The sequence below is a fragment of the Nansenia antarctica genome (genome assembly GCF_963989245.1).
Source record: "Nansenia antarctica genome assembly, chromosome: 6".
In the NCBI taxonomy this organism is placed as follows: Eukaryota; Metazoa; Chordata; class Actinopteri; order Argentiniformes; family Microstomatidae; genus Nansenia; species Nansenia antarctica.
The window spans coordinates 36,785,550-36,798,433 of record NC_137676.1 but is presented as its reverse complement, the minus strand read 5'-3'; the positions used below and the strand labels follow the sequence as shown (position 1 = coordinate 36,798,433).

The following is a 12,884-nucleotide window of genomic DNA, read 5'->3' as shown; positions in this document are numbered from 1 at the left end:
CAGCTTATCTTTTCTGTGTGAGATATAACATGGACAGTTTGTTTGGAGTTTTTAACCCTCTTTATAATAATCCATACATTCCCCATAATACCAAATATAAAATGTGCAATTCTATATAATACATATGGTGTGGATCGTCATATAGTATTGTTGTGCCAAATGCAAACCCTGTGTCTGATTGATAATTAAAGGGATGGACTACGATTCAGAATTCAGGCGTCTAAAGAAGTTCTCACTTTCATCCAGATTTGACAGGCCTTTTTACATGACTATGGAGTCAAGCGAGCCAGATTCCAAGTCTTGTCATTTGAAAAACATTGAAACCAATGTTTTCACGGTTGGGGATTGAAGCGCAACAGTAGATTAATAAAGGCCAATGGATAGGGGTTAATCTAGGTCCATGGAACCAGCTCTGAGGCCGTCTAACTCACTAAACACTCAACATCTTCAGCTCTAACGCCTTTATTCTCCCACCTGTGTGGCACTTCTTGCATTCGGAAAAATGGAGACGGAAAATAAAAAATATACATTTTGTAAAATAAAAAATAAATATATTTAAATTAACTAATGTATATCACCCACCACCAGTGATTGTATCATATGTTTTGTACGTGTGGTATTTATCCTCAGAGCAGTTGTGTGTGTGTGGGGGGGGGGGGGGATGATAGGGGTAGTTATGATTGGGGGGGGTCAGGGGATGATAGGGGTAGTTATGATCGGGGATGATAGGGGTAGTTATAAATGGGGGGGTGAGGAGGGGATGATAGGGGTAGTTATGATGGGGGGCGAGGGGATCATGATAGGGGTAGTTATGGGGGGTGAGGGGATGATAGGGGTAGTTATGATGGGTGAGGGGATGATAGTGGTAGTTAAGATCTGGGGGGGGTGAGGGGATGATAGGGGTAGTTATGATCTGGGGGGGGTGAGGGGATGATAGGGGTAGTTATGGTCTGGGGGGGGTGAGGGGATGATAGGGGTAGTTATGATCTGGGGGGGTGGGGGCTACATGGCCGGACAGCCCTGTGTGCCCACCGCTCCGTGTACTGATAAGGGCTTGGACAGCATCGCCGTTCTGTCGTTCAGGACTGCTCTCCGTACACAACCATAGAAGGAGGAGAGGCCTGCGGGAAGACCAGGAACCTCCACGCCGTCTGCAGGAGAGAGGAAGAAGAGGAGGAGGGCGACGTGAAACGGCACGTTGTCTTAAGATCATAGCATATTCTATTAAATGACATACTGTAAATGTGTATCATAGGTCGTAGGTAGGTAGGGGGGTAGGTAGGTTGATAGGTAGGTAGGTAGGGGGGGTTGGTAGATAGGTAGGTAGGGGGGTAGGTAGGTAGATAGGTACTGTAGGTAGGTAGATAGGTAGGTAGGTAGGGGGGTAGGTAGATAGGTAGGTAGGTTGATAGGTAGGTAGGTAGGGGAGGTTGGTAGGTAAGTAGGGGGGTAGGTAGATAGGTAGGTAGGTAGGTATGGGGGTAGTGGTGGTCTAGTGGATAGTGAGTTGGACTTGTGATCCGAAGGTTGTGAGTTCAAATCCCGCCTGAAGCCACACCACTACTAGTGTGCCCTTGGGTAAGGCACTTAGCCCTCAGTTACTCCAGGGGGAATGTCCCTGTAAGTCGCTTTGGATAAAAGCGTCTGCTAAATGGCAAAATTATTAATTTATTATTAGGTAGGTAGGGGGGTCCTCACCTGGTACTCCCCCCAGGTAGACGGTGTCCTTCCCCCCAGACGAGCGGCCCTGCTTGGGGCCCACGCTGTGCTCGCTGGCCGCGTCCACATGGAGCTGCAGCACGTTGCTCTTCTTCACGACTGCAGAGACACAACACAGATGATCACGTATAATAATAATAATAATAATAATAATAATACATTAGACTTATATAGCGCTTTTCTCGACAGTCAAAGTGGCCTGTCTGATGTGGACAGGACATGATCAGATGATCACATACACAGGACATGAACAGATGGCTGCACATGAAGGATTTAAATGACGTGGATAAGAAGAGATTATAACCTGGTCTCTGCTGTGGCCAACTTCTAATACTAGTATACAGCACATAGCATGACAACGACTATCATAGCTAAAGCTCATGGGATGGAATCCTAACTGGAGAAATCGCACACGTTTCCCATTGACGTCAATGAGAGATTTAAGGCGAATGTCATGAGTTTGTGAGTTTGGATCGCGATTTTACGAATGCTAGCACCATTTTGAGACAGAGGCTCTGGCGGTGTGTGAGCAGGTGTGTCAACAGGTGTGTAACCAGGTGTGTGAGCTGGTGTGTGAGCAGGTGTGTCAGCAGGTGTGTGAGTAGGTGTGTCAGCGGGTGTGTCAGCGGTTGTGTGAGCAGGTGTGTAACCAGGTGTGTAACCAGGTGTGTGAGCAGGTGTGTCAGCAGGTGTGTCAGCAGGTGTGTAATAATAATAACTTGTAATTTAATAAAAAAATATTAAAAAGATGGGTTCTTAGTCTTGACTTGAAAATATTTGCTGAGGTTGCATCCCTAATGTAAACTGGCAGTGCATTACACAATTTGGGTGCATAAAATGAGAATGCAGCCTCACCAAATCTCTTCTTTTGTACATGTGGTACACAGAGAAAGCCTTTCAGCGCATGTTGACTCACTTGTGATGCTGTGCCAGCGTCCGTCACACAGAGACTCCTCCGGGGTGAAGGAGGTGGAGAATCCTCCGTGACCTCCGTTAGCCGTGACGGTGACCTGCACAGGAGACGACATCACCATCATGAACCCTCTCACATCATGAACTCTCTCACATCATGAACTCTCTCACATCATGAACTCTCTCACATCATGAACCCTCTCACATCATGAACCCTCTCACATCATGAACCCTCTCACATCATGAACCCTCTCACATCATGAACCCTCTCACATCATGAACCCTCTCACATCATGAAGCCTCTCACATCATGAAGCCTCTCACATCATGAACCCTCTCACATCATGAACCCTCTCACATCATGAACCCTCTCACATCATGAACCCTCTCACATCATGAACCCTCTCACATCATGAACCCTCTCACATCATGAACCCTCTCACATCATGAACCCTCTCACATCATGAACCCTCTCACATCATGAACCCTCTCACATCATGAACCCTCTCACATCATGAACCCTCTCACATCATGAACCCTCTCACATCATGAACCCTCTCACATCATGAACCCTCTCACATCATGAAGCCTCTCACAGTTCAGCTCAGTGACACAAGGCCACCATAGACAGTTTCATAGGTAGGTAGGGTTCACATAAAGCTCCTCCGAAGCTTAAGTGTTAGGTTTGTGTGTGTGTGTGTGCGTGTGTGTAAGGTGTGTAAAAGGTGTGTGTGTGTGTGTGTGTGTGTGTGTGTGTGTGCGTATGTGTTACTGTAGCTGTGTGTTACTTGTGTGTGTGTGTGTGTGTGTGTGTGTAGCGTACTTCTCCCTGGTTGAGGTACAGGCTGAGCTGCAGGCCCGTCTTCCCAGCATGCAGCAGCAGGCCAGAGTCTGACACCGGCCTCACCTCCAACTGAACCTCCAGGTCCCCACCCAGAACCAACGACTCATCTAGAGAGAGAGACAGGGAGGGAGGGAGGGAGAGAAAGAGAGAAAGAGAGAGGGAGGGAGGGGGGGAGGGAGGGAGGGAGGGAGAGACAGAGAGAGAGAGAGAGAGGGAAACAGGGTTGAGTGGGCCTCAGAGGTACTTTATCACTGTCCAGAGTCATGGTTCCACCGTGACATTTGGTGTTTTCTAAGAGACAAGCTACGGGGTTTCCTGCTCAGTTCCTACGAGGGAGGACGGGGGAGGAGAGCTGGGAGCGTTCACGCCGTCTCGTAAACTCAAGAGTCAAAACTCACAGAAGTTATTCGCGTAGAGCTTTCTTTTTTTTTGAAATTTTCTTTTTATTGTCAATGGTCATTGGTTACAACAATCGTCATTACATTCAACATATCACAATCAACTCAGTTCCTATGACCAAAGTCTTTTTTTCTTTTTTATATTAAGTAAAGTAAAGACAAGACAAAACGAAAACAAAAACAAACAAAGAAAAAAGAAAAACAATAGCGAGTGAACTTTGGGAGCTTTCATCTTACATATGATAGATTAGAATAGAAAATGATTCAAGAAAATAAACACAATTACATCACCCTCTCATGTTCTTTTAACAATTCAACAGAAATCTGACCTTACAGGTTTAACATATCCAGTCCATTTCGTCCAGATCCGATAGAATTTCTCTACCTGAATTCTAAGGGAGTATGACATCTTTTCCATTACATATATATCATGAATTATATCTATCCATTCATCCACTGTGGGTACGTCTGGCTTTAACCATTTTCTTGTGATAGCCTTTTTACTTGCTACCAGAAGTATCAATATCAATTTTCTGTCGTTATTGTCCCAATTTTCGAATGAGATGTTTCCCAGGTATAAGGTGTCACATTTGAAGGGGATGTTAATTTCAAAAATAGCTTCCAGATTATTGTGTATCTCCCGCCAAAATGGGACTAGATTTGGGCATTCCCAGAATACATGGTAGTGATTGGCTTCATTCAGTCCACAGGATCTCCAACACGCTACACCCGTCCCCTGATGTCGTTTTTGTAGGGGGGTGATAAAAAACCTTGTAAGGTTTTTCCAACTAAATTCTCGCCACGTATTTGAGCATGTCGTTTCCCATTGTAGTTTACATAATCTGTCCCAATCCTCCCCAGAAATAGTAAAATTACCCTCTTTCTCCCATTTCTCTTTAATATATATTGTATTGACTGTTTTGAGATTGATCTGGCGGAAGCCATTGTATAGTCTAGATACCACCTTGTTGCATATCAATGATTTGCTTGCTGATGTAAATACTTCCATAATTCCTGTTACCCCCTCTTCTGATACTCCCCCTAAATTCTGATTGAAATGGTGTCGGACCTGGAGATACCTATAGAAATCATTTTGTTCCAAACCATGTTTTCTCTGTAGCGATTCAAAGCTATGGAATGCCCCCTTGTGGACAAAAGTTAAATAGTTCGAAAGGCCTTTTTCAACCCAGACTTTAAATCTAGCATCTGTTTTGTTTGGAGGGAAGTCTGTGTCATATGCACACCATCTTAGCATTTTAAGTGAGTCCTTTATACCACACAGTTTCACTGTCTCCTGCCAAATCTTCAAAGCCACGTTAATCCAGGGATTATTTTTATTTGTCATTTTGTTTATTAATTCACTATCTGCAACTATCGCTGCTATTTGAACCCCTTCTGTCATTGCACTCTCAATTTCCTTCCATCTTGCAGAGTATGATGGAGTACACCAACACACTACAGGCCTTAATTGAGCTGCGCAATAGTATTCTCGTAAGCAAGGAAGGCCAAATCCCCCGTTTTCTTTTCTTAACTGTAGAGTTTTGAATCTGATTCTGGGTTTTTTCCCTTGCCATAAATATCTAGATATTAATTTGTCCCATTCTATAAATTGCTTAGCAGGTATCTCCACTGGAAGAGTCTGGAATAAATACAGTAACCTTGGTAGGATGTTCATCTTAACAGACTCCAGCCTAGAGCTCAAACTCAAGAAGGGAATGAGACTCCACCGTAGTACATCTGATTTTAGTTTTACATTCAAAGGGCCATAATTAAGATCAGATAATTTTGAGACATCTTTTGGCAGGTTAACACCTAGGTATTTTATTGAATCTGCATCCCATTTCAGGTTATATTTCCCTCTAATATCGTTGGGTGGGTCATAGTTAAGTGTTAGTACCTGGGTCTTCTGAATATTTAGTTTGTAACCTGAAAGTGTCCCATATTCCTCTAATAAACCCATCAATTTTGGGATTGTCTGTGTGGGCTGTGTTAGATATACCAGGACGTCATCCGCAAAAAGACCAAGTTTATGCTCACCAGCTGCCATGTCTATTCCCTTAATTTCAACATTTTGTCTTATCCATTGGCTCAAAGGCTCAATAAAAAGGCTGAATAGGAGTGGGGAAGCGGGACATCCCTGCCTGGTTCCACGTTCCAGAGTGAAGGATCCCGATAGGGCACCATTAATTTTGATCCTTGCGGATGGGCTATCATATAATGCTTGGAAAGTTGCAATAATAGACTCATGAAAGCCGAATCTCGATAGTACCTTGTATAAAAAGGTCCAACTAACTGAATCGAAAGCTTTCTCAGCGTCCAAACTTACAAGAGCTGCCTCTATTCCGTGTTGTGTGATATGTCTGATAATGTGCAATGACCTTCTAATGTTGTCTTGTGTTTGCCTTTGTCTAATGAATCCTGTCTGATCTAAATGAATGAGTTTAGGTAGAATCCTATCTATTCTTCTGGATAGTATTGATGTAAACAGTCGATAATCGAGCTGGAGAACACTGATAGGGCGATAGCTATTACAATCTAGTTTGTCTTTCCCTTCCTTCGGTATGACTGAAATTATTGCTTCCCTCCACGAGGGTGGAATTTCCCTTTTCTGTAGTACCCAATTAAATGCCTTCAGTAATGTTGGAGCTAATTGTTCTCTAAATGATCTGTACCATTCAGCAGTGAAACCATCTGAACCCGGGGATTTGTTTGCCTTCAATCTCGAAATTGCTGATTGTAATTCCTCTATTGTTATTTCGGCTACCAAGTCTTTATTTTGTTCATTAGTGACAGAGGGTAAATCAAGAGAGGCTAGGAATGACTCAATCTGTAGGTTGTTGTCCACTTGTGGTTGGGAATATAGTGTTTTATAGAACTTTTCGAAACTCTGTTGAATTTTGTCTAGCTTACATTCTATCGCTCCGGATTCGGGGTTCCTTATTTTATAGATTGCATTATCTGCTTGTTGTTTTCTTAGTCTATATGATAAGAGTTTCAATGATTTCCCACCTACTTCATAGTATCTTTGTTTTGTAAATAATAGTTTTTTTTTTGTATGTCCTGGTTGCCTATTTCATTTATCTCGTTCCTTATGTCTTTCATTTCTTGTTTCACCCTGTTATCCAAATTGTTACTGTGTTTTCTTTGTAGATCTTTTAATTTAATTTCCAGATCATGCAGTCTTTGTCCTCTAAGTTTTTTTATAAGTGAAGTAGTGGCGATGATGTTACCCCTCATTACTGCTTTAAGTGCATCCCAGAGCATATTCGGAGCCACTTCCCCGTTATCGTTTAATTCAAGATATGTTCTAATTTCAGTCTTCATGGCCTCCCTTGTCTCTGGGTTATTCAGGATACTTGAATTCAGCCTCCATATTGTAGACCTTGGCTTTCTATTGAGACACACAGACATGTAAATAGGGCTATGATCAGAGAGGGCAATCGGTCCTATGTCACATTGACTTATTCTATGTAGGTCTCTATTGTAAATAAAAAAATAATCTATCCTTGAGTATACGGCATGGGGGGAGGAGTAGTGGGTGTAGTCCCGGCTGGATGGATACAATTCTCTCCAAACATCTATGATTCCCATTTCCTTCATTAATGCTTTTATCTTCCTACTTATAGGTTTTGACTCTGGATTACCGCTAGATGCATCCAATCTTGGGTTTAAACGAACATTAAAGTCCCCCCCACAGATTAAGATTCCCTGAGATTTTGTGGCCATTAAATCAAATATCTGTCTATAAAACGTCCAGTCACTACCAGGAGGAGCATATACATTCAGTAAACTCACTAGGGTTCCCTCTATTTTCCCTATTATCATTATAAACCTACCATCTTTATCTTTAAACTCTGATATGTGTTCATAGGTCACTGTATTTGATAACAGTATGGCCACACCCCTCCTATGACCTGGTTCGTATGAGGATGAATATACATATTTAAAACCCAATTTATTCAATTTGGCATGCTCTGTATTGGTAAGGTGGGATTCCTGTAGGTATGCTATTTGTATTCTATCTTTCTTTAATTTTGGTAGGATCTTCCTTCTTTTTATCGGGTTAAGTAAACCATTAACGTTAAAAGAAACTATTCTTATATCTTGCATTTAGGTTATAACATGTGATATTTCCATCATGTACATGAAAAGCTTCCCAGTCGCTACAGTAAACAGTTGTAAACAAACATTAATAATAACATTAAAAAAACAAGTAAAAGAAAAAAGTACTTGAGTTACTTCCAAGGTAGGGGTCACTACTACAACCCTCCACAAGCCTAAAACAACAGGCTCCAAGGGAAAACCCCTCTCCCGTAGACAGAGAGGGCCCTTGGAGATAACAGTATGAGAAGGTTCCATCGTTCGTTCCTTTCCCAATTCTTATTTGTATTTTAATTATTCAACTAGGTAACTCACGTTTTTTTTTTTTTTTTTTTTTTTTTTTTAATACTAACCAGCAAACAGTTTCAATAGTATGAGCTGAACTCACCCACCCAAAGTGTCCGTTTAATTCTGAGTAGATTAGTAGGGCAGTCGTTGCTTATAACTAATAATTTCACTCAGCTTTTACCGGACTACCCGTCTGTGGGTGGGGGGTCTCTTCTGTAGCGTTGCAATTTCTCCTTGTAGCCTGCGTCTCCTCTGCCACGTCTCCCGGTCCGCCTGCCGCCTGTCTGCCATGTCAGCTGCCTCAATTGCTCCATCAGCGTCTCCGGGGCTCCGATAGGCTTGATGGGGAGACCTCTGTTAGCCATGTCCTGCGTCGCCTCTTCCACGGTCTCGTAGATCTTGATCCCCTCGTCATATTTCACCTTTAACCGGGCTGGGAACATCGTTTGGAAGTGGATGTCTTTATCCTTCAGGATCCTCCGGGCCTCTGCATATTCTTTTCGCTTTTGGAGAATGCGTGGGGCATAGTCGTTATCCAGATTGACTCGCGTCCCCTGCCAGGTGAATCCTTTCTTTTGCCATGCCGCGCGGAGCGTCGTTTCTTTGGTTCTGAAGCTGAGGAACTTTACCACGATGGATCTTGGCTTTGCCTCTGCTGGTGGCTGTGGACCGAGGGCACGGTGGGCTCTCTCAATTTGTAGACTTGTTGTGTTGGGTATGGCGAGGTTTTCTAGGAGTAGTTTTTCCACGAATGTGATCATCGACGAGGAGTCCTTTTCTGCCCCCTCCGGAATACCGTAGATTCGGATATTATCTCGTCTGGAGCGGCCCTCTAGGTCGGTTAGCTTCTCTTCTGTCCTGGCCTGTAGCTTTAGCATTTCTGTCAGGATATCTTCCGTGTTCTGAATTCTCTCCTCGGCATTCACAATTCGCCCTTCTGCCTCCTCCAGTCTAACGTTTGCACTCCTTATTTCTTCTTTTATATCCTCGAGTTGGGTCTTATTGTCCCGTCGGAAATCTCTCAGTTCTCTCAGAATCAGACCCAAGTCTACTGTGTTTTCCGGGAGCATTGAATCGCCCTCGTGTTCATCATTGCTAGCATTGGGAGAGTTGCTACGACTTTTTTCGATTGGAAACTGTTGCTGCAGTTGCTTCTTGTCCATTTTCCTAGTGTTCATCTCTGCCCTCTTTCACTATTTATTTGGTATGAAATTTGATATGAAATTCTAAGTTTGAGGGACTTTAAGAACGTAATTGAACGGGAGAGCCTTCTTTATGCTGCCATCTTGTCCGTGTCTCAACCGGAAGCCCGCGTAGAGCTTTCTAGTGATTGACTCTCATACTCTTTGAGCGGGGAAACTCAGGGTATATATCGTCTTTGAACAACAAGTTTCCAATGGGTCGGGAAAAGGTCTGACTTTTGTAGTTTCAGAGCGCAGCGTGAAGGCTGTGTGAGGACAGAGGCTCACCTATGGCCATGTGGCCTCCCTGGCTGGAGAAGTAGGCCCCGGGCTGCAGGCTGCCCTGGAAGCAGGGCACCACGCCCAGGCTGAGGGAGGGGCTACTGCCCACCTCGTTCACCTTCAGACCCCTCACACAGCCCACGAACCCCCCGGACCCTGGAACCTACAGGACAGGACGGGAGAGGAGGACACACACACACACACACACACACACACACAGAGAGAGAGACACACACACACATACACACACACACACACAGAGACACACACACACACACACACAGACACACAGACACACACACAGACACACACACACACACACACACACACACAGACAAACACAGAGACACACACACACACACACACACACACACACACACCATGGAAGGGAGAAGAAAACATGTTTTAGTCACAAGCAAACACTACTGCTCAACACACTCATCTTAAATGTGTTTATAAACGGGTTATATAGTCAGAAAAAACTAGACATCATGAAGGAACAAATCAATCAATCAAACAATCAATAAATGAATTCATCAACAGTCCCAGGCTGCTGAGAGGTTTCAGTTTGAACCCCCTGGTCACGTGACGTCATCGTACCGTGAGCGCTGAGCTGAGGGTGGGGGGCACCCCTCCCACGTAGAGAGGGGGGCTGAGGCGACTCTTCTCCCCAGCAGACACTCTCTTAGACAGGGCGTTGATGCCGTCCACGATCAGACTGGCCTGCTCGCCCTCCCTCTTCACAAACACCTGAGGGACACACACACACCAACACACACCACGTAGTCAGTTACAGGGCTGTACGCACACGTGCGAAGTCGCAACACACACACGCACATGCACGCAGACACACACGACTACTGTGCTGACAGTGTGCCACTGTAAATACACATGGAAAGTTGCAGCATGCACAGACACACACACACACACACGCACGCACGCACGCACACACACACACACACACACACACGCACACACACACACACACACACACACACACATATACACTCACGCACACGCGCACACACACACACACACATACACACACACACACACACACACACAGACACACACGCACGCACACGCGCACACACACACACACACACACACATACACAAACAAACACACACTCACACACACACACACACACACCCACACACACACACACACACACACACACCCACACACACACACACACACACACACACACAGCCTCACCGTGTGCCACAGTCCGTCGTGGTACTTCTTGCGGCTGCGCAGGCTGACCTTCCTCTTGGCTCCGTCCAGTTGGAGCAGCAGGTGGCCGTCTGAGACAGACAGGGTCATGACCGCCCCGGCCCCCCGGGCCCCCGCCACGTAGAACAGCAGGCCGTCTGACGAGTTCACACGCACCCCCATGGAGATGTGAGGCCTGGGGGGGAGGAGGGAGACAGTCAGAGGGAATGTGTGTGTGTGTGTGTGTGTGTGTGTGTGTGCGCGCTCGCTTGCTCGCTCGCGTCTGTGTGACTCACGTCCTGCTGAAGGCCTCTGGGAGCGAGTCGAAGCGCTGGTAGCTGTGTGACGCCCCGCTGAAGTGCACCGCCCCGGCCTCCTCCGTACCCAGCTCCCCCTGACACGACTCTCTGGCACTGCGGCTCCGCGAACCACCCTGGGCCTTCTTGTTCTTACCCTGGGGAGGGAGGGAGGGAGGGAGGGAGGGAGGGAGGGAGGGAGAGTAGAAAGAGAGTTGGAGGGTATATAATGTATATATATGCACTAATCTCACTCACCAACCTGCCCTCTCTCTCTCTAATTGGAGCATGGTGATGAGGTTATATATATATATATATATATATATATATATATATATATATTATACATTCATATAGATATTTATTGATATTTATTAATTGATCAAAGGCAAGAGTGTATTGGTGTGAGTGGCTTAAAAAACAGACGCACACACACGCACACACATATTGACACACACACACACACACACGTGGAGCGGTGTGTCAGGTCCAGGGGGGGTGAGGCTACCTTGGGGGTCTTGTGTTGACGCGGGGGCGCCGCCCTGATCTCCTGGGGCTTCTTGGCGGCGGGGCAGTCCAGGGGCACGTTGATGTTCTCCTTGGCCTTCATCAGGTTCACCACCATCTGGACGCTGCTCGCGTCCGCAGGGGGGTCTCTGGAGAACACACACATGATGATGATGATGATGGTGGTGGCATCATACTGTACACACACATAATGTACACACATCCATATTGTACACACACACACACACACACACAAGACGGTTTAGGACTGACTAAACCACGACTTGGCTAAACCACTTTTACTACTATTTCAAATGCCACTCTGAACAGATCAGGCGGCAGCAAGACAATGATCCGAACGCAAAAGAAATGTGAGTCTGACACCTCCCCCTCGCTTCTCTATCTTTCTTCTTTCTCTCTCTTTATGCCCCTGCTCCCCCCCTCACCCCCCCCCCCCCCCTCCCCCTCACCTCCTGATGAAGAGGTTGCTCAGGCAGCCAGTGAGGTTGGCCTGACCGTTCTCAGGCATGCCCCCCAGGTAGACCCTGCCAGGCTGCAGACCCCCAGCCTGACCGCTGCGCCCCCTGCCAGGATCGGCGGTCTTCTCCAGGACGTCGTCCACGTACAGACGGAGCCTGAGACACAGGAGGAGACACAGGCACCACACCGTCACCACCGCCGCTCAACCAATGCTTTGTTTAAATAGAGTTTGACTGATGCTAAATGTCTACGAAACACAGTAATCACTCAAAAGGAAAAGTTTGAACTATGTTTCGAAGCTATAAAGGTGTTTGTTTGCGATTAGTGCGAGTAAAAAAAGCTTGAACATCCTGATGGGGTAAGACAGTTGAACTAAGCTCATGAAGTTATATTCTTCAAGAATCAATGGTAAAAAATAAATAAAAATAAATAAATATATATGGTACATGTGGGAAAACTAGGGTTAGGGTTAGGTGCTACGTCTACTTGGTACATGCTGGCATGTCTAACCCTAACCCTAATCCTATCCCTAACCCTACCCCTACCCCTAACCCTAACCCTAACCCTAACCGTAGCACCCTAGCACCTAACCCTAACCCTAGTTTTCCCACATGTACAGTCTTCCCACATGTACTGTAACATATACATGCATATATATATA

At 45.5% G+C, this 12,884-nt stretch overlaps 1 protein-coding gene across 1 annotated transcript in view; it reads right to left on the bottom strand.

The window, feature by feature from the left end:
* Positions 1-1,002: 1,002 nt before the first annotated feature.
* lama5 (laminin, alpha 5) overlaps positions 1,003-12,884 on the bottom strand; it is a gene marked incomplete at both ends in the record, with an annotated part of 106,990 nt that continues 95,108 nt past the window's right edge. The window contains 10 exons of the mRNA XM_080534387.1: positions 1,003-1,151; positions 1,699-1,818; positions 2,636-2,729; positions 3,455-3,582; positions 9,732-9,888; positions 10,326-10,475; positions 10,944-11,136; positions 11,237-11,394; positions 11,745-11,892; positions 12,214-12,378. Coding sequence (XP_080390513.1) covers positions 1,003-1,151; positions 1,699-1,818; positions 2,636-2,729; positions 3,455-3,582; positions 9,732-9,888; positions 10,326-10,475; positions 10,944-11,136; positions 11,237-11,394; positions 11,745-11,892; positions 12,214-12,378 — 1,462 coding nt within the window. The remainder of the gene's footprint in view (positions 1,152-1,698; positions 1,819-2,635; positions 2,730-3,454; positions 3,583-9,731; positions 9,889-10,325; positions 10,476-10,943; positions 11,137-11,236; positions 11,395-11,744; positions 11,893-12,213; positions 12,379-12,884) is intronic.